Raw genomic sequence first — 27,872 nt, 5'->3', positions numbered from 1 at the left:
CACAGTACAGGAGCCCTCAGGGGATGTCCTCATCTGCGGGAGGTGACCGGGCTGATCAGGGGAAGGCACCACCCCCATCACCCTGCTGCTGCTGCCACTGCTGGTCACCGCAGCTGCCAGCCCTTGGCCTTTGCAGCCGCTGCTAGGACTGCTGGCCATTGGCCCTCACTTCTTAGCGTTGGCCCTACCCCCCCCCACCCCCCGCCCACTGGTGGGTGGGGGGGCGATCTGGGGCCAGGCCGGCTGGGGAGAGGGGCTGTGGGATGTTGAGGCACAACAGGTCGCACCCTGTCCAGCCTCTGTGGAGGTGTGGCACCAGGACCGGCTCACACTGCTGTCTCTGCGGAAGGGGCAGCACTGGGACCGGACCGCACAGCCCCCTCTCCCGCTGCCTCTGTGGAAGGGGCCTTGGCACTGGACCGGCCCACACCGAGGCCTCTCCTGTGTCGCCTCTGCAAAAGGGGCCATGGTGCTGCCTTCTCCCTCGGCTGCCTCCAGAGCCTTCTCCTCCCGCACTGCCGCCTCTCCTGCACCACTGGCCCTCGGCCCTTGCAGCCGCTGTGGCTTTGTCTGGAAGGACGTCTGGAAGACATCCAGTCTAATTAGTATATTACCCTTTTATTAGTATAGATTCGAACATTATTTGCAACAGTTATAACAACATAAGATTATTTTTAAAGTATGAAGAGCTAATTAAGACAAATACGTTAAAATTAATAGATACATATGAATAGCTGTGCCTTAATAAGTGCAGGCTCCTCTAACAAAATGCCATAGATTGGGTGGAGTAAACACAGACATTTATTTCACACAGTTCTGGAGGCTGGAAGTTCAAGATCAAGGTGCCAGCATGATCGGGTTCTCCATGAAGTTACTTTCTTGGTTTACAGAGGGCTGCCTTCTGTTGTGTCCTTACAGGGTGGAGAGTGCAAGCTCTGGCCTTTTCATCCTTTTATTGACACTTATCCCATTCACCAGGGCTCTGCTTTTATGACCTAATTATTTCCCAAAGGTCTCGCCTCCTACTGCCAACACATTGGGGATTTAGTTTTCAACATGTGCATCTTGGAAGGACACACACATTCAGTCCACCCCACTCTGACTAAATAGTTAAGCTTACCATAAAAAATTTGATAGCAATGTTATATGTATCCAGTAAGCAGAGATTTAAAGAGAGAATATTCAGTTCCAATAATGGTGGAAATGTAAATCTATATAAGGATTTCTTAAAAGTAATATGGCAGGTGTGTATAGAATTCTAAGGACACTCAAGCCCTTTAATCTAGTAATTGTACGTCTTGAAATCCATCCCAGAAAAATTACCTGAAATGTATTGAAAGATGTTTGTGCAAAGGTGTGTTCATAGGATTATTTGTGATAGTAATAAATTACAGACAACCTAAATATATAACTATACAGGAATGGTTAAGTAGCCAGAGGTAAATCCATTTATAATTATTAAAAATGTAACCCTAGCTGGTATGTTCAATGGTTAGAGCATTGGCCCAGGCAACAAAGGGTTGAGGGTTTGATATCCAGTCAAGGGCATATACCTTACCTGGGTTGCATCCTTGATCCCTGACCCCAGTTGGGGGTGCATGCAACCAATCAATATGTTTCTTTCACATTCATGTTACTCTCTCTCCCTCTCCCTTCTTCCCTTATACTCTCTCTTAAAAAAAAAAGTACTTTAAAAAATATAAAAAATGATGTTAAGTGCAATAAGCAGAATATAAAATTATTTAGGTAATGTGATTTAATTATGTAAAAATATTGTCATAGAAAGTAGAAGGGAGTGTACCAGAGAATGGCTTCTTTTGAGTGGCAGAATTTTATTGTTTGGTAATAAAAGTGGTAGTGATTTTGGAAGATTACTTTGGTACCAGAGTCCAGATTGTTGAAGATGGAAGCAGGACATTAGTGACCACAGGTGGGAGCATTAGGGCCTTAGTCTTGAAGAGTGACAATGGAAGGGAGAGAAAAAAAAAATCCAGGGTACTTTAAATAGTTGATTAGTTTTTATAAAAAGCCAGTTACCACCGTATTTTTGAATGTGAAAACTATTTGAAATCAATCTGTTCTCAGTGTCTGGTCAGTGAATAATCAGGAGTGCCTTTGCTTTAGGTGATGGGGTTGGAGTGGGGTTGGGGATGTGGATTCAGGCTTTGTGTGTAGTGTTTGTGTGCCCTGTTGGTGGGCTGGCCAGGTGCGCGTCCCTAGCTGCCTATATAGTCACATCATTGTAAAATGAGGTTGATAGTGCTGGCCTTGGCCTTGTAGTATTGTTAAGAGGATTAGCAGTTGGTCTTAAAGTAGGTGTCTGGCAAAGTACTTGGCTCTTGGGTTTTCAAGGTTATTGGGAAGACTATTTAGGACCATTTGGGATGTTAGGCATCATTGAAGTCACCATACCATTCTGTTTACCAACAGGCATTCCATTTAAGGATTACCTGGGAGAGCTGTAGTCAAGGACGATAGGATCATATAATTAAAGAAAACGTTTGTGATATGCCTGAGACTGGATTTTTTAAAAAATACCCTCATACCAGGGTATTTTTTAAATGTTAATTTTTTAAATTTTTTTTTAGAGGAAGGGAGAAGGGGAGAGGGAGAGAGAGAGAGAGAGAGAGAGAGAGAGAGAGAGAGAAACATTGATTGGCTGCCTCCTGCACAAACCCCGACCAGGGATCTAGCCCACAACCTGAGCATGTGCCCTGACTTAGAATCAAACCGGTGACCTTTTGGTACAGGGGACAGTGCTCAACCAACTGAGCCACACCACACCTGCCAGGGCTGAAATAGATGGATTTTGACAATAAAAGAACATAAACTGCACCTGCAGGATGGTAATAGACACCTTTCCTGTTAGAGATGAGAGAGCACTGCTGTTGTAGAAGCTGATGCCCACCTCTAGAGCGGGAGAGGTCTTGAGTCACCTCTTTTAAGGAATCAGGAGTTTCCTCAGTCATTAGAGAGCGAGGTCTCTTACTAGTAAATATGTTGATCTGGGAAGTTACAGGTTCTTATTACCTTACATGTTCAGTGATACATTGTGGTTTTATTTTCCAGGCTTTATGGAATGAACACTGTGACTTAAAACTGTATGACAGTATTCTTTGTGTATGGGAAGAGCAAACAGTTCTCTTTCCATTCATGCCAAATATCATAAAAAGGCAGGGCAGCTTTTGCATTTGAAATTTGTAAATATGATATAATAGGTAGCAATCACTAGTTTTAATAAATGTATAAAATAGACATGCATCTTTCTTAAAATGCTGTGGCAAATTTCCAGGACCTTTTCTGTGCTCCAGAGAAATGGTACACCTGTCTTTTCCCCTTTGTTCCTTTAGTTGCCTGGAACCTTTGCATGCTGGGCCTGGGAGAACACCAAGCCTCTGACCTGACATTGTATGTGTACATTGAGCATTCTAACCTCAGCCTTAATTTTGCTGCTATTATATCTTTTACTTGTCCCTTGGCTTCTCTCCATCTTTATCAAGATTGCCTTCAATTCTTTGACATCTGATGTCTCTGCCCCGGCTGTGTATGGATAAAGTCTATTATTTCATGTGCCCTGGGTATTATAGAAGGGTATGCAGCTTCGTTCCCTGTGGCTTTCCTAGGGAGCTGTTGCCCTCCTTTCTTATATCCCACCCACATTTCATATTGACAGTGAGAGGCTTGCTGACGTCTTTGACAAAGTTTGCTCCCATTGTTTTTATATACTTTCCTTGTTTTATATAGATCATGATCTACATGAAAGTTTTCAGGTGGTAGCAGTAGCCTGTCACAGAGTAGGAGCTAAGCATTTGCTCAGTGAATGAAAGAAAAACTGAGTTATTTAACCATGGAAAAGGCTGTCTTGTAAAATAATGACCTCCTGGCTAAGAGTTATGTAAGAAGAAACTCCAAATAGGATTCCAGGTTTGGGTTGGAAGGTTGTACTAGGTGGTTTGTAAGATTCCTTTCTACCCTAAGTCAGGGGGCTAACACTCTTGTGAAAGAAATCCCTTTTTGTAAACAGAGGAGATAGACCCATAGACAAGTACAGTACCAGGTAGGAAGTAGCAGAGCCAGGATTTGTGCCCAGGTCTGCCAGGCTCCCAAGGCCAGCTCTTCACACATGAGGGTGCAGACATGCACATCAGCTTGCTTGCTAAGGCCAGCTTTCTGTGGTGACATATGTCATTGTGAACCTGCACTTTTGCTGCAGCTATTATATTAGTAAACCTTAGGGCTTGGAAGAAATACATTTAAGACCTTGTGAATCCCCAAATTTAGAAATATAACATAATATAACTTCTTCCAATAGGTACAGTAACATAAAACATTTTATGTGGCACCTCTGAACTCTTTGAGAGTAAATGTTACTAAGTATTAAGAACACACAGAGATCAACAAACTACATTAAATCAGTAATTGCCAGTGGATGTAGGAGTGGGTTGCTCCTCTGTGTTCCTTTGGCCTCTGGATTTGTGGAGCTGGGAGGAGCTGTAGGAATTGCTTCCTCTAGCAGCACTGCCCTTCCCTTCCTCTCCTTTCCCTAGAGCAGCGGTTCTCAACCTGTGGGTCGTGACCCCTTTGGGGGTCGAATGACCCTTTCACAGGGGTCGCCTAAGACCATCGGAAAACACATATAAATTACATATTTGTTTTTGTGATTAATCACTATGCTTTAATTATGTTCAATTTGTAACAATGAAAATACATCCTGCATATCAGATATTTACATTACGATTCATAACAGTAGCAAAATTACAGTTATGAAGTAGCAACGAAAATAATTTTATGGGACCCTTTCACAGGGGTCGCCTAAGACCATTGGAAAACACATATATAATTACATATTGTTTTTGTGATTAATCACTATGCTTTAATTATGTTCAATTTGTAACAATGAAATTGGGGGTCACCACAACATGAGAAACTGTATTAAAGGGTCGCGGCATTAGGAAGGTTGAGAACCACTGTCCTAGAGGCTGATCGTTTATTTGCGGTTCAGTTCCTGTCTCATAAATTTACTGTTTGAATATTTAAGTACTAAATACAGTTTAAATAGACTGGGTTGAAAGAGAACGTGCAGTGATTATTTTTCCCTGTGTGGGGAGGGAGTGACTAGGTGGGTGGGAGAGGGGTTAGAACAGTTGTGCCATTCTTTAGTTCTTCCCATTGTGCGTATGAAACAGGTTTATGTTTTTGAAATTTGGCTTTAGTTTATGATGATAATTTTTTATCAGGATCACATCTTAGAAAATTACCTAATGTTATTTATTTTTTCTTATATGTAGATCATTTATTCATTTTTAAAGGACTATCAATGTCATATAAAATAAAGCATCTGATATCTATCAAGATTTGTAATGAAAGTTGTAACTCGTTTGTAAAATCAGTCAGTGATACTAAGTGCTCCATTAATGGTGGTAATAATGAGTTTCTGTGCGTCTGCATGTTACTGAAATCAGGCGTCCTTTGTTTTGCTTTGCTGTAGTGGCTGACAGTTCAGGGATTGTCTGTGTGGCGTGCCTGATGTCCTCCTTCTGTGTGGCACCATTGTTTGACTGGACTTGGTTCTCCACGCCTTATGCCTCAGGGAGAGCTCATGCTGGCTGAGCTCAGGCTGGGTCGTTCCTCACGGCTGTGGAGGAAAGACTGCTCTTTCTGTGAGAACTGCACGCGTTCGCTGGTATCCTGCCTTCGTGTGGTGGCGCTTTGGCAACCTGTCTGCTAGGTCTCATGGGGTCCTGCAGCAGCCAGAGTGTGCAGAAGTCAAGAAAGGGAAGAAAGGTGATGACTGGAGTACACAGATGTGCTGATGAGCTTAGGGAGGAGGGACGTGTGGCCTCCTGGCAGAGTGGACAGTCAGCGTCAGCATGACACAGTCAGCCAAGTCTTGGTCCTGCGTTGGTGGAAAAGCTAAGTGTAACTTGGAATGTTTGGATGGCTGTATTATAGAACTTGTCTCTAGCACTTATTGGAAGAGAATGTTTATGACAATAACAGAAATGAGCCAACTGAACTGTCGTAATAGGTGTAGCTTTTTGGCAGAGGATTGTTTTTGGTGCTACATGCTTTCGGAAGCTTTTACAGCTGCCTGCTGTGCTTAATACTACCATCGAGGAAAGGCCACTTATTCTTCCACTCTTGTTTTCTCCCAGTTTTCCTTGTATGTCACCTAGGAACTGCTCTATGTTTTATAAAATAGAATTTTAGGTTTTTAGTATTCTACCCAGTGTTGCTAATAATTCCTGATATTTGTACTTAACCTTTGTTTTAACATTGAAAAAGGACTTTTCGTTGACATATCTGTGACATTTTTATTTTTAGTTCACATTATTTTTGAAGGATAAGATCAGGTTTAAGTATAATTCTCTGATGATGCAGTGGCTGATGTCACACTGTGTTCTCAGTCCACTAGTGCTTTGACATTTGTGTCTAAAGAGTATTTCTTCGAAGAAAGACATTATAATCATAGGATCAGCACCCAGATTCCCCCACAAAGGAATGAACTCTGGAGTGGCCCCTCCTCCCTCTGGCTCACTCCACCAGTCTTCCATGAATAGACCCATTCAGGGCCAAAACCAGTGTTCAGTATCACAGTGAAAGAACCTCTGATTCTCTTCAAATTAAATAGTATAGTAAGTAAGTTATTTAATCAGGTTTGCATTTACTCATGAGTGACTGTAGTCTCTCCTCAGAGTACACAGAAAACAGTAGTGAACAGAATTAATGTTATAAGCATAAACATTACTTTTTTCTTAAATGTTTAGACATATATTTTTATTATAAAAAACCAGGGGGAGAAAACTAAGTGTGTTTCAAAGCTTCATATTCTGTACATTTTTTTTGTATCATTAATTTAAGATCATTTGTTAGTTTTAGAAGACATAACACATGTTAGTGCATGTAATAGATCCTCAGAAAATACATGTAATATGATTTCCTGATTAAAGAAGATGCTGGGGATGAAAAAATAATTGAGGAAGGGATTTCCCTTTCTTTATTCATGTCAGGGCCCATAGGAGCCCTAACTCCTGCCCCTAGTGTGATAGCTGGGGAAGGCATTGGTGGGCCGTGTCGTGTCAGAGAGATCTAGGCTCACATTCTGGCTCTGTTCTTCACTAGCTGTTTGATTTTGGATAAGTTACGTTATCTCTCTACACTTCTGTCTTTTCCTCTGTAAAAGGAAAAGGTTTTGTGATATTCTAAAGAACTTCAGACTGTAGAGCACCCTGCTTAGTGCCGCGAATATAGAGAGTAAGCATTGGTAATTAGTCTCAGGCCTGCCTGCACATCCCGGCTCCACTTGCAGACCTCGGCGTCTTCTCCCCTTGTCCAGTGAGGAGCCTTTGCTTTTGGTGATTACTCGTGGAGAGAGCCTCATGCTTTAGTTCAGCTGTTTTGCACTTTGTATTTCAGTTTTTAGGAGTTAAGTGATTTTTGGCTAAATTTGCTACACTAATATAGGATATCAGGAAACCTTTTAATTTAAAAGTTGATTTATAATTAATCTGCTATCTTTAGAGTACAGGCATACCTTAGAGATTATTGTGGGGTCAGTTCCAGACCATCACAATAAAGTAAGTATTACAATAGTAAGTCCTAATGTTTTTACTGGTGGAGGAGGGTCTTGCCTTCAGTTTGTTAAATAAACACACCTGTGACTTGCAATAAAGAGAAGTGCAATAAAACAAAGTATGCCTGTACTGGCTATTTAAAGATGGTTTTATACTGTAGGTCTTTAATTTTTAATAAATATATGTAGGATAATCTGAGTCTATCATATTCTCTAGTGAAGGTCTTTAGTGCCCACAAATTAATTTAGATTTCCTAGACGCAATCTAAAGAATAAACTTTATATATTTTTTAGTTAGAATATACCTTATATGTCAAAATGCATAGATTTCAAGGGTACAGTTCAGTGAGCTTTGACAAGTGTATATGCCTATGTAACAGCTACCCAAATCACAATGTAGCACAGGTCCATTACCCCAGTAATTTATGTCATGTCCCTTTCCCCCTTGTTACACTACCCTCCCCCCTTTTGATTTCTGCCAGTGTAGATGAGTTTTGCCTGTTCTTTGATTTACTATAAATGGAATAGGCAGGATGTGCTTTTTGTGAATGGCTTCTTTCGCGCAACAGTGCTTAGAGATTCATTCATGCATCTGTGCTTTTGTGATTATCAGTTGTTTCTCCTTTTATCTATAGACTTGGCATTACTTACTGATGAAGGAATTCATTCTAGGTATACCTGTGTCATGTGTGCCTGGCAGTAAGGTAGTCAGTGGTATAGCCATGGTAATAGTAATTATGTGGATTTAGTTGTTAATCATAGGGATCTATGATATTAAACACATTAGTATTATATAGAAGCAACAATGTGAATTGAACAATGGTGATGAACTTTCAGAAACTTCGAAATCTTAATGTCAAGTAATATTTATTCATCATTTATTGTAGGTGCTACAGAATATTTTGGAAACAGAAAATGAATACTCTAAAGAACTTCAGACTGTGCTTTCAACCTATCTACGGCCATTGCAGACCAGTGAGAAGTAAGTTAGATGATAAATTGTGTTAATTGTAGAATAGTCGTCACCTAAGGCTGTTTCCTTGTATTTTCAGAAAGTAGAGGGTGAAGTACTGGCACAGAATTTAGTGTACCAGTTTGCCTTAGACATAGGCAATTTGTTTATTAGGTTAAGACTTCAATAGGGCATCAGGATGGGAGAGGAGAGGAATATAAGTAAAACTGTTTACATATTTTTACTGTTATTTTTCTTGGCTCTAGGTTAAGTTCAGCAAACACTTCATATTTAATGGGAAATCTAGAAGAAATATGTTCTTTCCAGCAAATGCTTGTACAGTCTTTAGAAGAATGCACCAAGTAAGTAAGATGCTAAAATTTACAAAATTCAGATTGGTATAAATGGTATTTAAAGGATCAAGTTTACCATAATTTGAGAATTTGCATTTTCAAAGATGGAAACTAGATTATTTGGAATTTTTTAGGTATATTACCTTTTATAGTAAAAGCTGCATTTTAGATTATCTAAATTTTACAGTAGTGATCTCTGAAGGAGGGATATGCTGACTAGTCAGAGAAAGGAGAAGGATTTCATGTGAGTGAGGATTTTTAAGGTGTTAGGGAAAAGTAGGGGATGAATAACCCCTGAAGAGAGGAGGATGGCTTGTGAAAGAGTGTAGAGGCACCAATGGCTTTAGTTCCTTATGTGCCGCCATGTGCTACATGGGAAGGCGTGTGTGCACACACCCTTGAAGGCCAAGTCTTCTGAGTGTCTTCTTCCAGCATGTGTTGTTCCTGGCCATCAGGAAGCTGAGAAATTGTAAAGCACTACATGCATAATGTGATGTTTGGAGGTATTAAAGGCTTGGTTTTGTCACTTTTCCAAGATATTAGTTTTTCGGGGGTAGGGGACGTGTGTTCTGGATGATCAGACATGAGATTTTTTTCTGTGTGACTATTTTATGTTCTTTGTTAACATGAGGCATTAAAGGATATTTATTAATGCCTGCTGGGTGTTGGATGACTTAAAGTCATAATGCACATGAAAAGTTTTGAGATTTTAATCCACCAGATAATATTTATGCTTATTTGTTTGTGGGCTGATAAAGAAAGCTAACACATTTTATTTTTGCATTATCTTTATTTTTGTAGCCACCAGAAGGACCAGAAAACTTTTTCTCTTGGTTGGTCTCTGGTTTTCCTTCCAGCTTTTTGTATGTGTCTTTCTCATTCTTGGAAGAGGCCTGCCCTCGGTGCCAGGAGCTCTTTAAATTGCTAACAGTTTGCCATGCTGAAAGTAGGTTTGCTCTCTCAACTTTGGCTTCAAGGTTTCATAGAGGAACTTCATATTGGAAGGTGTGGCAAGGAAAGCTGAATGTCAGTGTAGCCAAATCCTGGCTCTCAAACAGAAATTGACATTTTTTGTTGTAATTGTTTGCAACATTTTTGGTTTACATAAAATTATATGCATGATCATAACTAAGGTAGTGTTCCCTTTGGTAAATGAAGGTTATTTGGCAGCAGTGTGGGTTTTTTGCAAGAGGCCAGTCCTGTTGTGTACAAAATGGAAGTAAATGTTTGCTTCTCCTTCCCACTGGCATAGGTAATGTAGACTAAATAAATTAATATTTATGCAGTACATTTGGCAGTACCTCTTGCAAGCCTCATGTAAGCCTTGTGAAATAGGGCAAACATTACTATCCTCACAGCATAGATTTAAAAACGGAAGTTCAGGGTGGCAGAGGAAGGTTAATGGTGAATAGCACCAGATGTTAGACCTTGGTCCTTGAGTTTGACTAAGAAAGAATTCAGAGCCAAGAACTCAAATGGGTTATATAGAAAGTCACAGAGGAGGAGGAAGTGAGCCGCTGGGCTGCATGGACTCAGGAAACAGGTTACAGAGGCAAAAGAACGGAGCTTAGGGGAAAGAAAGAAAAGGTATGTGCTTTGAGGGAACAAAGGGGAGTGGGGAAGGTATGGGCCTGCTCAAGAGAGAGGGAGAGCTTGCACTGGGTCCTTCGTCTTAAGGGGTTTTAGCTGTTTTCCAAAGACAGGGATTTTAGGGGAGGTCTTGAGAGGATCTCAGTAGAATATTCATCAGCTTTCTAGGTATGTTCTTTCAGTGTCATGATCTCTACTGATTGGTTGGACCTAGGGATCATTAGTTCTTGCAGCTGGTCCTGATGTCAGCCATGGTGTTGCTTCCTCTGATTTTGCTGCTTTCCTGGGCCTGAAGCTGAAAACTGTCTCTATGGTCAACAGACCTCAGACTTTGTTCCTAAGATTATTTGATGCAGTCAGAACCTCATTATCCTTGGGGCTTAATGCTTAAGGGAGTGGTCATGCAAGGGCTTTTATAGGAGTTGAATGAGGCTATTCTCTGGTCCTCTTGTTCCTCCTCCAAGGGGGTCTACCACTTAATTAGCAGCATGCTAGGGGAGAAAAGGTGGCGGTGAGTATAGTGAATTCTGGCAAAATTAGGTTGAGTGAGGTAATAAAACTCTAGGGCCAGGCTCAGTGGGGCCAAAGAAAGAAAACCTTGTACAATGAAGTAATTGTTCATACGTAAACCATACTAACTTAATTTTAATTGATGAAATATAAGAAATGAAATCCATTGGCTTAGGTTATAGGTACGTTCTCCTTTGAATGTATCAACAGCTGTGGTGTTGGATCAGGTTGGAAGTGAAATCATAACAGTATATGGCACAGCATTGAGCAATGAAGTCTTAATAGTTTAATCATTTTCATGTGCACATCTCTAACAATGTTCTTCTCTTGTTCATAAAACTTTGTCATCCTATCATTGCAGTTACCTTCAACTCCCTCGGCTCAGCAGTTGGGGTTCCCTGCTAGAGCTTTCCATTCTAGAAGCCAGGATCTACTATTACACTTTGCTCCTGAGTATGAACATCACCTGCTCAAATGCCAGTATGTAGTAGTTTGAAAATAGGTGTGTCTCAGGTGTCTGGATCCTGGTAGAAAGCAGGTGGTCCAATGTATCTTCTGGTACTGCATCCTCGCTGTGTGTGATGACTGGTCTTTGGGTGATTTGGAAAGGATGCTGGCTGGCCTTTGCGCCTTCTCCTGGAGGGTGTGTGCTTTCCTCCTCTGTGGGCTGGCAGCAGTTCGTGTCATAAAATTGAGGCATCATCGGCTGTCTTATATTTCTTTAATTTTTGTATGTGTTTCATTTTACCCAAAAAGATTGCAGTCACTTTTAAGGTAGAGAAGATTTCTTACCTTTTTAATCTGTTCCCAGTGTCTGAATAAATAGTTGAAGTTTGTTTGTTAGGTCAGTGGTTATTAATATTACAGATAGAGCTGTGGCTAATTCCTGAAGGCTATTAAAACCCCCACTTAGGAGTTCACACTTGGAAAAGAGTCTGCTAGCCGTTCAGATGCTAGTTTACATTGACTTCAGATAAGGATAAATGAACTAAACAATAAAACCTCGATAAGCCTGGTTATTGCCTTACATAAATGCTGTTGATGGAATTACTGTGCCTTTTTCGCATAATAGTAATGGTGATAATTGCCTTCATTTTTTGTCTGCTTGCTTTTTTCTATATCTGCCACTAATTTATTCATGGCTTATGTTCATTTCTTTCAATATATTCATATGTACACTAGGTACTTATTAATGTTATATTGTAGAAGTCACTCTGGAGCCTTCGGGTTTTCACCTCTAGCCATGCTGCCTGGTCTCAGAGTCTCCCTTGATTATCATCCTGCCTTTCACCTCCTCTGTGTTGGACACTGGTATCTTCCTGTCTTGTTGCTGCAGTCTCTCATTTGCTAGGACTGTCCTGAGGAAAGAGTGCATAGAGACAGTTAGTTCATGTTCATATTAATTATGATGCACGGAGGTAGAATTGTTGGAAATTGTTTCCATCCACTGTTTAAGGTTCAGTGTTGTTGAGAAGTCCCTGGCCATTCTAATTCCTGATTCTTTTGTTTGAAACTTGTGTTTTCCCCTCAAAGCCTTTAGTGTCTTTGTTTCTAGAATCCTGAACTTCGATGCTGATGCATACTTTGGGTTTGTGTCATTTTGCATCCCTCCTGCTGGCACTTTGGGTTCTTTCCATCTGGAGATTCATGTCTTTTAGTCTGGCAAATTTTATGATAATTTCTTTGATTTACTTCTGTTTATTTTGTTTGTTTTCTGTATCTGGAACTTTTATCCTAACGTGGAACTGCTTGTCCTGGTCTTTTAATCTTCTCTTTCCCATTAATCTGGGAGATTTCAGAGCTTCATTTTCCAGATTTCTTTTGTCTTTCTCAATTGCTCTTCCATTTTAATTTTCAAATGCTCCTTTGCTTTTGTCCTGAATGTTCTTATTTTCAAGGTATCAGTGTAAGAACGTCCAAACCTGTAGAGGATTTTTATAAAAATTTATTTGAGCCACACTGAGGACACACCTGTCAACAGACTGAGATAACAATTTGCAGTTCCTTTTTGTGCATTTGAAATTAAGGAGGAGCTAAGGAAGATTACATGGAGATGGGAGAAAGCAAGGTGGGGATTAGATTACAGGATGGTTAAGAAAAGATGAGCCCGGCCTGTGTGGTTCAGTGGTTGAGCATTGACTCATGAACCAAGAGGTCACCAGTTCAATTCCTGGTCAGAGCACATGCCTGGGTTGTGGGCTTGATCCCTGGTATTGGGCATGCAGGAGGCAGCTGATCGATGATGTTTCTCTCATCGATGTTTCTATCCCTCTCCCTCTCTCTCTTCAGAAATCAATAAAAACATATTTTAAAGAAGAAAAAATGAAACATTACTAAAAAGATATAGGCTTGGGGCATGACTGCCCACCATGACCTGCCCAGTTAGGAATTTATAATCAAATCACCCTGTGAGGTTACTTTCCATAGGAAACCCCCCCCCCCCCCCCCCCCTTTTTTTCTCATCTACAAAAGCATGCTTTTCCTTTTCCTTTTTTTTTTTTTTTATAGATCTTGTGTTATTTCTTTCAGGATTAATTAGAATTCTTTTGAATATTTTTCTGCTCCCTGCAGAGTAACTATAATGTCCCCCCCCCCCGCCCCCCCCCTTTCATAGATTCCCACCTTTTGTCCTTTGTTCTCGTTAGATTTTTTTTTCCAAAGTATTTGGTCATATTGCTGTGTCTTCTTATAATTAAGATTGGCGCCCTAGACTCTTGAGTGGAAGTGCTGACCATGGCTTATAACTTGCTGACTGTTTTGTTGGAGAACCCCTGCTGTTACTATTTTATGCTCGATTTTCCTCTGGGTCTGATTCCCTCAGGAGAAGAGAAGGCTTTTTTGGTTCCCTGCTTTGAAGGTTGCAATCCTTTCTGTCTGTGCTTTGGGGTTCTGGTGACAAAGGAGACTGGGGTGAGGATGGTTGGTCAGTGTCCTTTCACGGTCCCTTTTTTCTAAGGATTCCTGCTGGTATGCTCAACCATTGACCTTCTGGTCCACAAAGATAAGTGTCTTGCTGTCTCACAGACCTTAACCCAGCTGTTTGTGGCCCCACCGCTGAAGGGCAGCCTGATTGCAGGGGGCCCCGGTGTGATCTTGGAGTTGGATTTACCTGCCCAGTTATGACTGCTCATCATATGCTTTTCAGCTTCCAAAGTTGGTTCTTCCAAAGTTTCCGTTCTTTTTGTTCTTGTGAGTTGATGCCTTCTAAAGAATTGAGGCAACCGTCACCCGTCATATAGTGTGGATTTGGGAAGGAGAGCGGTTGATAGATGTACTCAATGTCCAGTCTTCACCTGAAGGAAAGGTGGCTTTTGTATTTTTTATGTGTGTGCATATCTTGATGCTACTTTGGTAGAAAACTGTACTAACCAAATAGCCACATTTTATAATTCTCCTTGTTTCATGCAAAATGTGAGGCTTCATGACATCTACTAGTATTTTCCTCACGACTCAAAGAAGCCTGGACTTGGGGGTTTGTAGCTCTGCTATGCACAGGTTCTGGCATCTGGATGGGGGAAAGGTTGGGGGGTAGTTCACTGTTTCGTAGCAGAGCAGCTTTCAAGGAAAGTACTTCTCCCTGCTATATGTCTGCTTTGAACAGAAATATTCTTGGATTTGGATATTTTGTTTTCATAGAGGTGGTACACAAGGAGGTCTTTCTTGCTCAAAATAATCTGTTTGTTACTTAGCAATTTTCCTTCTGTCTATAAAATTTAGGATTATTTCCTTTGTGTTGCATGTCTCCAGGTTGCCTGAAGCTCAGCAGAGAGTTGGAGGCTGCTTTTTAAATCTGATGCCACAGATGAAAACCTTGTACCTTTCATATTGTGCCAATCACCCATCTGCCGTGAATGTTCTCACAGAGCACAGGTGCGTTCACTTAGACCTCTTACCTGAAAGGAAAGGACTTCTTGGGGTACCCTCCAAAATACTAATATTCACTTGATTATTCAACAATGAAAATGTTAATTACCCCTTGAAATTAGTGCCTGAAAAGTACTGGTAAGATGTCTTTGAAATGCATTTTAGAATTTGTATAATGGAAAGGTTATTTTTAAATGTCTCCCCTTGAGTCTAGACTAGAGCTCTTTGGACAATGACTTAAAGTTGCTGGTAAGTATTCTGGAATGTAGCTACAAGCTAGATCAGGGTACCAAATCAGTTTTCTTTTAGGTCATAAAACTGGAAGTTCATGAGACAGATTTTCTGTAAAAGATAATATCTCATTTAAAATGAGGGCTGGGTTTTATAGGTATATTTAACATTAAATTGGAGACAATCAGCAACCTGAAACAAAATTAAACACGTGAAACAGAATGTACAGATTTTCTGCTAGGTTGTTAAACAAGGCTGGTCTGTTTCCTGAGAATTGTAAGAAGACTGAGGAATGTTGCAGTCGTTAGTAGATGTTAGCACAAGAGGCACAGATTTTTATTAATAAGTGTTTTAAAAAATGTTTATGATTTCTTTTTGAACCCTTTTAAGCTCGTGGGCCCAGGTCACCTCACATCTGTAAAAATGTCTATTTCATAGGGCTATTGTAAGCATTAAGCAAAAAACATGTATAAACTGATCTGAAGTGAGTGAACATGATAAATGCCCTGGAATGAAGCAGCAGTCTTTGACATGTTGATGAACAGAAGGGAGATTAGGATATATAGTGTTCAACAGAAACAAAAAACCCAAAGGACTCCCAACCCCTACCCTATACTTCGCCCTCCCTCACCTTTCCAGGAGGGTGGGCTATGTTAGCACACACCTTTCTGAAACCATGAAACATACATTCAGTTATGCTCTTGCTGTCTACTCCTGGGAATTAAAAATTAAGTGAAATTTCTACAGACTTGAAATGCAAGGATTACATTGTGTTTCTGAAAAGTTTAAAAGGAATTATTGATGCAGTCATAGGGGAGATAAATAGAAAGCAAATAGAATACTAGGGCAAAATTATGATCTTTTTTATCTTTGCTCTCCATCCCTCTTTTTTGGGGGGGGGTGCTCTAAGATTGGGTTGGAAGTTCGATGGGAGTGAATAATTTTAGGGAAAGATTCTCACTAAATATTTTTCTCATTAAAGTGAGGATCTGCCCTGAGGATGACATTTAAAGCAAATTCAGACTGTTCAAGTTTCCTAAAATAACACTTCCAAGGAAATGCTTGCGAGTATGTGCTGTTTATCCTCTTTTCTGTACTATTACTTTAATGACTGTGTCATAGCTGAAATGTAAGTGTAGCATTTCCCCAAAATAATAGGGAAAGAATAGATAAGTTTCTGAGTGGAGAAACTGTGCCTCCTCCGTGTGGCTTGTCCCAGAGTTGGGAGGTGGGTGGAGAAGTCATGCTGTGGCCGTGTGAGCCTTGGAGAGGACGCGGCAGGATGCACTGCCTGTGTGCCCCCCTGAGGTCCCTGAGCAGCCAGAGTCCCCACTCCGTTCACAGGTCAGACCCCACTTCTGAAGCGTAAGTCCATGAATGGAGATGAGGATCGCAGTTGGCTAGTAGCTTCTGTCAGGGTTCACCACTTTTCATTCTGAATCTTAACTTGTAACCTCTTTCCTATGTTTATGCCTGGGTATGTTTTTTTAAGCATTAAGTGTAGTGTTTTGAAATTTTCAAATCTTATTTTCAGTCTTATTGGGTTTGTTTAAATTCTGAGTGTGAATTTGTGAATACATTCACAGAACCACCAATTCTAGAATTATAGCTGATATGTATCTTTTGCATTATCATATGATAGTAGACATCATATATTCATGGTTGCCTATTTTGAATGAATTATAGGTTTCATAATTTAGTCTGTAAAATGAGTTTTGTTTTCCCCCAGCACTTTAATTGTTACTTTTTGCTTGGCTACAATATAGTTCTCCTTATTTGTGTTCCTCTTGTTGCCTTCTTGCAGCCCACAGTGTCATTTCAGTAAATACAGAGGAGATTCACTGTATAAGGATTGCTCACATCAGTAGAAAGAGCCATTGTTTTGTCAAAATAGCTGTAACCAACTGTTTTATTTTATTGTACTAAATTAAAAAATGAACCATTGATTTATAAAGTTCTGTTTCTTTTCTTAACTGCATATGTTCTGGCATTATAAAAATGTCATATGTATTTTTAAAGATGTTACTTTTGCTTGCAAAAGTTCACTTACATTTTAAGTTGTAGGGTTTTTTTTATGGGGATGAGGGGTGATAAGGATAACTTGCTTAGTTTTATTCATATTTCTCTGTTATAACTATAGTTATAAAATATAATCCTTAAATATCAAAAGTGACATAAATAGACTTCGGCGATTTTCCTGTAGTAGAAAGGCCCTGCATGGATTGTATTTAAAGGAGGGGAAATATACTTCTAGTATCATAAAGTTTTAGTTTTATGCTTGATCAGTTGTTCAATTCTTAGAGAAATGGATATAAAATATAAATTGCTCCTTCTTAAATCCATCATTTTACTCATGCTTTAGGGCAGTGATGGTGAACCTTTTGAGCTCGGCGTGTCAGCATTTTGAAAAACCCTAACTTAACTCTGGTGCCGTGTCACATATAGAAATTTTTGATATTTGCAACCATAGTAAAACAAAGACTTATATTTTATTTTTATTTTATATATTTAAATGCCATTTAACAAAGAAAAATCAACCAAAAAAATGAGTTCGCGTGTCACCTCTGACACGTGTGTCATAGGTTCGCCATCACTGCTTTAGGGGTTGACAGAGTGAGTAATTTGAAGAGGAGCATTTCTGAGTAAGGATTTATGAGGAGTGTTTTGGAGGGGGGGGAGGCGGGGGGGGGCACGTGAGTGTGAAAGACAAAGCAGTATGGTATGGTCAGAGGGGCCAGACCAGACACTGTGTGAACCTCTTGGGTTCAGCTGTCCTGCTAGCAGTGAGAACAGAGGCAGTTGCGGTCTTGCTGGGAGTCCTCATCTGTAAACATGCATAATAATCCTTGTGGCACAGGCCCAGAGTGATGCTTATGGGAATCATGTACAGAAGCATTTGCTCTGATGCCCAGCACAGAGTGCTGGTCCCATAGTGTCACTCCCTTCTCTCCGTCCTTTTTCGTGACTGTTCTTTCTGCAGCTCTCACTTCTGCCTGAGCTCAGCAGAGGGTTGGGGGAGGTGGGAGGAAGGCAGCAGGTTGAAGTCAGTCTTGGGGCACTCTTCACTTACCCGCCTATCTCTTGTGGGAAAAGGCAAAATGATAAAACTATGCAAACAGGTACTCCAGGATATTGCTCATAGCTTTTAAATCACCATGACCTCTGGGATGCACACTAGACTAATCACAACAAGGTTCTGAAATATCACTATTCCTGGTTTCAGTAATCCCAGCCCTGTGTTTTTCCTGAGAAAAACATTCTTAGAAAGCACAGAGTTATATACACAGAGATACGGAATTGTGTGTTGGTTATGAAAGCAGGCACACACACAGCCCTAGAAGGAGTTTGACAGCTTCTATGGTAACATTTTAAATTGCGTCACCATGATGGCTGTCTTAACTGGAAGGACATCATCATGAAGCCTTATTTCTTACAGAAATGAGAAAATGTTTATTTTATGTGTTTTTATAGCTAGGATTATATTTTCACTTTTTTGTAGTTTGCTTTGATTTTTATAATATCTCCTAAATGGTATATGTGTTTGTTTATTTAAAAAGTTGATATTAAAAACATGTATGTGTAGATAAATCAGTAGATAGATAGCTGGCACTATTAACATTATTACTGTATTTTTTATGCAATCCAGGAATACACTCTGATTTTTTATATTTACTTATTAAATATATTTTTCTTGATTTCAGAGAGGAAAGGAGAGAGAGAGGGAAGTGGAAACATCAATGATGAAAGAGAATCATTGATTGGCTGCCTCCTGCACGCCCCACACTGGGGATCGAGCCTGCAACCCTGGCATGTGCCCTGACCGGGAATGGAACCGTGACTTCCTGGTTCATAGGTCGACGCTCAACCACTGAGCCGCACCGACTGGGCTGCACTCTGATTTTAAATGCAATGTACCTTGCTTACTTAACCAGGTCCCCCGAGTTGTCACAAATTTGAATTTAGATAGTAGTAGTCTTCTAAAGAGGTCTTACATGCTTAAGCAAAGTAAGGCTAATTTCCTAGTGATTAATTAATTTGTTTTCAAGCTGATATTTGAAACCTTATATTTCTAAGTTGGTTTAGTTAAGTAAGATGATTTCTCCTTTATTTTTTTTTAAATATATTTTATTAATTTTTTACAGAGAGGAAGGTAGAGGGATAGAGAGCTAGAAACACCGATGAGAGAGAAACATCGATCAGCTGCCTCCCGCACACCTCCCACTGGGGATGTGCCTGCAACCAAGGTACATGCCCCTGACCGGAATTGAACCTGGGACCTTTCAGTCCGCAGGCTGACGCTCTATCCACTGAACCAAACCAGTGAGGGCTGATTTCTCCTTTAGATGCATCACTGTGGTCAGTTGAGGATGGGATAAGAGGTGGGGAGTACCAACACCAATTTTTGCTCTCACACCTTCTCACAATGAAATCCTTTTAGGTTGAACCATAGGAAAGTGTTATATTCACCACTTTTGAGCTGACATTTTCAAATGGTTTATCTTAAATTTTGTAAGGAGCCCTTGGAGTGGCTGCTGGTCCTAAGAAGTTTGGGCAGGGGGCCAATTAGACCTGGGTGGGTGGAGGGATGGAGGAAGTGAGGCAGCAGCTGGGTCCCTGTGGTCAGATTCAGGTAACCTACATTGAGGGCGAATGTGTTCAGTTATTCTTTAGCATCTTATTTTATGGCTTCATTTATAATGCTCTTTCTAATAGGTGACATGGAGCCTCAGAGTTCACTCTCTTCTCTTCCCAGTGGGTGACCTGACCTGGTGCCTCTTTTCTCCCAGCCTGTCTATCCCTCAGTTTCCCATGTCTGGAATGACATGTGCAGCAACAGTGAGGAACACAGATCCAGGTCCTCACATGGATCCTAAACATCATTTGTCCTGCAGTGGAGAGACAGAAACGCAGAGTTTCAGCCACTGATACGAGTCATAAATGTGTCAATGACAGAGGTTGACTCCCATTGCACTCCTGGCCATCCTGGGTCATTCTAAACCTAGGGCTGCTGAATTGGATATGATATTCAGGGCAAACAGTGTATGCATGATACTACAGGGCTCAGGAGGGCATTGTTTGTTGTAAAAGGTACACGAATAATAGTGAAGTTGAGGGTGAAAAAGTAAAATATTACAAACTTCTTTTTAAGCTTTTTAGATTTCTGAAAATATATATAGTCAGTTTTCTCAACACTAAATGGGGACAACTTTATTTGATAATGTATGGATTTGATGAAATATTGATGTGGAAATACTTTTGAAATTTTAAAACTTAAATAAATATTAAGTATTTTATTGTGCCACATTGTGCACTCTAAAGGAAATACTGTTGCTCTCACAAGTGCTTTAGGTTGCAGTCGACATTCAGGGGATGTTGGGTGGACTGATAAACGTCTGGAGTGTTAACGCTCTGATTCAGGTTATTAGAGTTTTAAAGCATTTTTCTCCTCTTACATTTTTTACCATTTTGAAGTTCCCATATAATTGGAATCTATTTGAGCTCTAAGACTGCACACTTACATTTGACCCTTCTGTATGAAATTGGCTTGTTGAAATGACCTTTCTTGAGTAGAATTGTATAGGTGACTACATGTATTCTATATTATGCACAATTGTTTTTACTCATAATGAGAGACGTAACATGAACCTTCTGGGGTTTCCTTTGGTGTTTTGAAATAACCAGCACATGTTTGGTTAGAAACACTATAGTTTTGACAATATAAATGGTATGCTGTTATATTTTTGCTAGTGGGATAAGGGAGCGTCACTATGGTGAACTCTTAACAGCAGTGTCTTATTCTTTCATTGCTGGCGGCTTGTTGCTTAGTGAGGAGTTGGGAGAGTTCATGGAGATGAAAGGTGCCAACAGTCCGGGGATTCTCGTGTTGACCACTGGCCTCAGCAAACCATTCATGCGCCTGGATAAGTACCCCACTCTGCTCAAGGAGCTCGAGAGACACATGGAGGTACTGCTTATCACATGTCTGTCCCTGGAGTCCATTAGCCACTGTAAGAGAAATTATTAATGATTTACTTATGGGGGAAAAGGCAAAATGATAAAACTATGCAAACAGGTACTCCAGGATACTCAAGGCTGTGAGCCTTGCAGAAGTTTGGGTTTGGTGAACTATTGGCTAGGGTTTGGTGAGCTTTTCCTGTCAAGGGCAGGCCGTTGGTCTTCTCCACAACTGCTCGCCTGCTGCCAAGGCAGAAGAGCCGAGTATTAGGAGTGGGTGTGGTGTGTGCTGTCTGCATTCACCACAGCAGATGTTGCTCTCCTGACTCCAGCTCCGGCTCTTGGCTTCTCTCTTCGAATGATTGTTTCCCCTAAGGCCACTGGCTCCATGATTCCCTTAAAGAATAAGAGGCGGCACTTTAATGCTGGGAAAAATAGGACATATAGGATATATTACAGGTTGAAAAGTATTGGAAGATTCAGTAGAGTCTATAGAGAATGTCTTTTTAAGAAAAAGCTTTTCATTATGAAAGCTAATGGTGTGTTTCTTTTACTCAAGGATTATCATCCGGATAGACAAGATATTCAAAAATCCATGACTGCCTTCAAAAACCTTTCAGTAAGTGATTAAGCATATTATGGAGTGTTTTTTCTTACATAGTATTATGGCAAATGAATGCAGAAAAACTGTTTATCAGCTAAAAAAGTTAGATGATAAAAAAAAAAATTACCTGTGAAGTATAATTAAGGTTTACTCTGGTGAAATAAAAATAAGCATACATAGTAGTTATTCCATGACTGGTAAGTTCTCATGCTTTACTAGACTTTGGAGACTAGAACAATGAAATGATAATTGTTTAAATTTTTTAAAGGCTCCACATATTTGATGCATTAGCTACCTGAAAATGACTTACGCATGTTTTAGCCTTCATCCAGTCAGTGTCTTTAGTGATAGAGTAAGAAATGGAATACTGGTGGTTCCATTTTATTTTTTGTCTGCTGTCTTATTGACTGTGTTTCTGAAATACATACCTTATAGCATAAATGCTACTTATCTTTTTTCCCCTCTTAGTCTTCTATATTGGCAGATATTAACAAAATCAGAAAATATTTTTCTTGTCCAGTCTGCATTTTTTCTTCCATAAGTGGCAAAATATGCTATATTTTTCTAAAACAGTGTTTCTTATTTCAAAGGTTTGCCTCTCTGGACTTGATTCCATGCTTGTGAATTAAACACATTGTTCAGTAGATTACGTGTCTTAAGAAGAATTAAGATACAAAGCAATATGGCCAAAACTTACAATTCTGGAAGTTTGTCTCTTTTAATAGTGTTTTACTATGTTTTCCAGGCCCAGTGTCAAGACGTACGGAAAAGGAAAGAGCTGGAGTTGCAGATCCTGACGGAAGCCATCCGGAGCTGGGAGGGAGACGACATTAAGACCCTGGGCAACGTCATTTACATGTCCCAGGTCATGATTCAGTGTGCCGGAAGTGAGGTACTGTCATGCAAGTGTGCAGAGAGGATGGGAACAGCAGTGGAAGAAACACATGCCATGGAAGGGACACCAGCCACGTGCTGTTGGACTTCGTTCTTATTCTAGTTTCTCAGTTGTTTTCCCTGAAACCATTAAAAAGTCTCGGATAAAAATTAAGAGCTGAACATAATTTGCATTAAATGTTTTTATGTTTTATAAATGCTTTTTAAGTTTTCTTAGTGACAGTCAAGATATGTTTTGATGATTGTGTAATACAAGATTTTAAAGGACTACCAAATGATGACAATATTTTAATAGGACTCCTAGCTTATAATTTGTCTACTTTTTGTCCTTGCCAAATATAAAAGTGGTTTCCGGTATGTTAGCAAGGCTTAGCTGGCTGTGGACTACTTGACCGGTTAAGATGCAGCCAAGAGCAGTTATGATCAAAGTCTATATCAGTGTCAACTAAGAGATGGTGTCAGGAGAGGATTTTAGATCCCTCGTTAGTAGTCCAGTTTGGCAAATGTCTGCCACAGAGAAGTATGGGCTTCTGGCCATGGGCTTCTTACCAACACTGCCATTCCAGGAAATCTGTTTTCCATGGTTAGATCATTATACTGTTCTATTATCTAATACTAATTGACATTTGCTTATGGGAATCACAGGTTTGGTTTAAGTGAGAGATGAAACCAGATCCTTGTGCTATCCCCACACAGTGAAATTTGAGCAGTTTGTGTTTCAGTATTCACAAGTTACATCTTCATTGGGTCACTAAGCTAGTACCTCTTTATGAATTCTATTTTACCTTTATAAAAAATTATCAACATGATCAAAATATGCTCACTACCCATTTCAAACATGACATTTTTAGGGCAGTAAGAAAAGTGAAACTTGTACTCACAATGCACATTCCTTCCTGCCTATGAAATTAAAAAATGATATCAGCCCACTAGTTGTTAATTTGGGTATCATAAGAAATCATGACTTTCTAATAGACTACAATGATTAAAGAAAACAACCCAAATCTTAATTCTTTTTTTTAAGTTATGCACTTTTAAATTTTATTTAAAAAATCTATAGAAACATTTCTCAGTGTTTTCTTTATAATATTAGATCTAGAAAACATTCACTCAAAAAAAAAAGATTTAAAGTTATAATGATGACTGAAAAGATAATAATATCCCTGTTTCCCTCCCTCCCTTCCACTTTCTGTAAAAATCAATGGAAAAAAAATCCTCCCGTGAGGATTTTCCTTTTTTTCCAAAAAAAGGAAATAGAAAAAGGAGGGGAATATAATAAGTACTTTTCAACAACTTCTTTAGAGTATAGAATGTCTTTTTCAAGGCACTTTGCATGTGGCTGGTGTTCTGAAGGCTACTTGGAGACATGGCTTCCTAGTATCATTTTGCTTTTGTGGGCAGTGGTTAAATGGCAACTTGTGACAAAGGCTATCTGCATGTTCCTTCTGTGTCTCCTTTTAGGTTCTGGGAATTTTTGTCCTTTAGTTGTGGTCTCTGGGGCTTTACTTACCTTATGGAAGTGAATGATTTCTAACACATAAATAATGCTTTTAAGCCTTTCGTGTACACTAGATAAGTTTACGGGATGGATGTGAACAACATTAAATTGATATATCGGGAGTTATAGGGAAGTGCCAGGAATTATTAATAGACCAAAATTGATTTTGATGTTTTATTTTACCCACTTTTTAGCATGAAAGGTCCACCTATTTCCCCTCCTCCCACTAAAATTTTACAAGTTCTTTTGTTGTTTTTTCCTCGATCACAAAAATAAAATTTTAGATGAATTATAAAAAGAGTTAATGGCGACACTAGATCCCTTAACCAAATTTTTAAAGAAGATGTTACATGGGCTACTTGTGAGTCTAATAATTCATTCTAATTTTGTTTCCATTTAATATAGCTAATGTAATTTGGTAGAAATACCTAAATGGAAAATATAATGCAATGTTTCAGAAGATTTAGTTTTAAATATTTGTTTTCACATCTGTAAATACATGTTTTTGGATTTATTTGTTCTTTTACTTTAGGAAAAGAATGAAAGATATCTTCTACTCTTCCCAAATATTTTGCTAATGTTGTCTGCCAGTCCCAGGATGAGTGGTTTTATCTATCAGGTAAAACATATTTTAAATTTATTTTTTATTGTGTGTCTGAGAATCATTTCCAGGCATATTTTGAATATTTTCATTAAATAGTAGCTATCCCTATTTATGCGTTGTGTGTAGTGTTATGTGTATAGTGTTATACATTCAAATACGTACATACATCTCCTGTCTGTGTATTTTGATGTCACTGTACAAACATCCTGGTATTAATCCTAAGCGAAAAAAGAAGGAAACAAATGAAACTGACAGAACTATCTCCTAAGGGCACAGATCCTGAGGTGCAGGGTAAGCTGTGCCACCCCCTGAAGTCATATTTGCAGTTGCCACTTCTTTCCTGGTCGTTGTGCCATCGTAGGTGCCACTGTGGGTTGGGCTGGGCTTCAGACTGAGACGCTTCATAAGCAGTGTAGCACTGTAAGAGGCATTGGCAGATGTCAGGTGTTGTAAGTAGTAGTAAATGATCATTTATCCTCTTTATACTAGTGTTCTGTAATTTCACTGATTTTCTTTGAGAAGATATGAGAACTGATTTAAATGAAAACACAGGGCAGATCTTTTCTGTTTTTTTGTTTTTTGTTTTTTCGGTGGTTGTTTATTTTACACAGTCATCCCTTGGTATCTGCAAGGGACTGGTTCCAGGACTCCCTCTCAGATACCAAAATCCATGGATGCTGCTCAGGTCTCATATAAAATGGCATGGAGCAATGCTTAGTCGGCCCTCCCCATCCTCGGATTCCTAGTCATGGATAGAAAATACTGTTTTTGATCTGCAGTTGATTGAATCTGTGTGGATGTAAAACCGATGGATAGGGAGGTCCGACTGTAATTTACAATGCTGGTATTGAGCAGATTATATTTTCCCTGTATGTCTAATAGGTGCTTCCAGAAAGGTTGTATTCCCTTTTTTCTGTGTAGTTAGAGAAGCTAATGCCTTTCCCATCAGTATGTAAAGGCCTGGCCAGTCACCAGATACTGCTTCAGCAGAAGTCACCACTTCGTTTCCTTTGAGTTGCATTTCTTCAGAATAGTGGGTTGTTTCATATTGTCCGCAACAAGAACACTGGTGAATCCTCAGTCAAAAGTGTCTACAGCTTGTTTGATCTCCAGAAAGCTTTATCTGCCATCCAGAGAGTTGTCATCACACAGTTATTCCAAAAGGAGCACTTTAAAGTTGATAAAGCAAATATATATGGACAAACCCAGAAAAATAATACTTCTTGATTTGTAAGTCTGTTTCTGAGCAGATGTGTAGATATAGCAGCTACTTGGGTTCCCTCAAACTGGCAGCTCCTGCTTTGTTAAATGACCCTGATAAACATAAAGCAGAGTCTTTTATTGTCAGCACTCTCTGGCTTCATGTTTCATATCTTAAGAGACTGAATGGGGCCCTCCTCTGGCCTGAGGAAGCAGAGGTTGCCCTTTGGGTCAGGCCAGGCCCCTGTGGATGACCAGGCTGGTGAGTTGGCTCTGGATGTTGGCATTGATGTGCCACGGGAGGTCAGACCACGTGTATGACCTGTTTTCCCACTCTGCACAGTTTGCTGGGAGGCATCGCTCTCTGAGTGCTGTGACCTATGTATTGTGAATATTTATGTCTGGCTTTGACGGACATTAGAAAGCATTAAATCTAGCAGTAACCGGAACATTCTATCCCTTGGTGTTGATTTACTAGGTTGAAAGCAGTCACACAGCTTTATTTCTGTAGGACTTCTCAAAGCTACTAATACACTTGTGTGCATTATGAATCTTGGAAAGGAGTGCACAGTATACAGCATTTTTCAAATTCATCCGACCCTAGAAGGACCAAGTACTGGCTAATGTTTCACCACCAAATGCCAGGACAGGCTTTCTCGGTGGACTGGATCGTTCTAGTTCCATGAGCTGTAGGAGGATGTTCAGCAGCACTTCTGGCCTGCTTCCCTGTATGTATCGGGAGCACCCACATCTCTGTGACTTTGCCGGTGTCCTCCGCAGGGCAGCCCTTCCTTCCCCTGTACCTTGTGAGAACTACTACTTTCGGAGGTGCTGAGAGAGTCCTCCACAGGTGGCTTGGCCCAAACGCTGTTAGACTTTTCCTAAAGACTTGGTTGATCACCAGGTACCATAGTATATCCATGAAGATGTTTGGTCTACACTAGCCCATATACCTAACTCCATGTGCTATGACTGGCTAGGCTACCGAGGCAAGAAAGGTGGTCATTGACCATACAGCCACAACACAATCATTGGATCAAGAAGACATGGTAATTTTTTGTGTATTAATCCTGTAAACGAAACGTGAAAATAAATGATGTGTGCTGTTTGAAACCAGGGATGTCTTCTTAAGGGTGGATGGTTTTTTTTGTCAGGACCAAGTTTCAAGCACCTTTTGGTGTGAACCAAATGTCTCAGTGACGTTTTGGACAGGACCAATGTCCTGCCTGGCTATTTGCAGTCCTTTTCTGGTCTCTCTCCGGTAGCATTTCCTATTTCAGTTCCCAAGTCCTCTATTTTCAGAATGGACAGGTTGGCTGCTGTTCTCTGCATTTTGTGCAGCGCTCAGCACAGCTGCTGACTTCCTGTCTGGTGGACAATCAAGTATATAACTTGTACAGTTCCTCTTGCCCCAGTTTCCCCCTGTTTTGCCTTCAAACATGGAACTTTCTCTGCATTTCTTTATGAGGCAAATCTGTGCTTCCTTTTCATAAACATGTCATTTAAAATAGCTACCATAGACGCTAGTGTGTGTTTTTTTAATCATAATATGTAATGTTTTTGTGTCCTCACATTTATGTTTAGAGTAACTCACCAGTTGGAATTTATTTGTGTTCTAATTTGCTGCTCTGTACCTTTTTGCTGAGGCTCAGTTTGTTGATTATAGTATATGATTACTTATTTGAGATAGAGGCTTTTTGTGTTATACATGTATCTGGTACAAACAAGACAGCTTTTGTGGTTTACAAATGCAGTTCCTCTGCCATTTCTAAAATTCTTAGTATTTACTTTAGTAACGGTACCTTCTTTACTAGAAAAGCACTAATTGTGTTTTTTTTTGTGGGGGGGCTCTTTTTTAGGGAAAGCTACCAACGACAGGAATGACAATCACAAAGCTTGAGGACAGTGAAAATCATAGAAATGCATTTGAAATATCAGGTGATAGGCAAAAACCTTGCGGACGCTATCTGTCATGGTGATGAGAGGCAGCTTCCCATCTGTGTGCAGATTCTTGCTTGACTATTTCAGAGGGCTGATGTTTAAC

At 39.9% G+C, this 27,872-nt stretch overlaps 1 protein-coding gene across 8 annotated transcripts in view; it reads left to right on the top strand.

Annotated features, from left to right (window-relative positions):
- ARHGEF7 (Rho guanine nucleotide exchange factor (GEF) 7) overlaps positions 1–27,872 on the top strand; it is an 80,008-nt gene that overhangs the window by 26,465 nt on the left and 25,671 nt on the right. For all 8 annotated transcript variants that reach the window (XM_005884459.2, XM_005884458.2, XM_005884454.2 and 5 more), the window contains exons 6-13: positions 8,461–8,555; positions 8,792–8,887; positions 14,726–14,848; positions 20,900–21,038; positions 21,588–21,647; positions 22,378–22,524; positions 24,557–24,643; positions 27,688–27,766. In XM_005884459.2, the coding sequence (XP_005884521.2) occupies positions 8,461–8,555; positions 8,792–8,887; positions 14,726–14,848; positions 20,900–21,038; positions 21,588–21,647; positions 22,378–22,524; positions 24,557–24,643; positions 27,688–27,766 (826 nt within the window). The remainder of the gene's footprint in view (positions 1–8,460; positions 8,556–8,791; positions 8,888–14,725; positions 14,849–20,899; positions 21,039–21,587; positions 21,648–22,377; positions 22,525–24,556; positions 24,644–27,687; positions 27,767–27,872) is intronic.

Source organism: Myotis brandtii, unplaced genomic scaffold, assembly GCF_000412655.1.
Source record: "Myotis brandtii unplaced genomic scaffold, ASM41265v1 scaffold83, whole genome shotgun sequence".
NCBI classification, from domain to species: Eukaryota; Metazoa; Chordata; class Mammalia; order Chiroptera; family Vespertilionidae; genus Myotis; species Myotis brandtii.
This window is presented reverse-complemented; position numbering and strand designations above follow the sequence as displayed.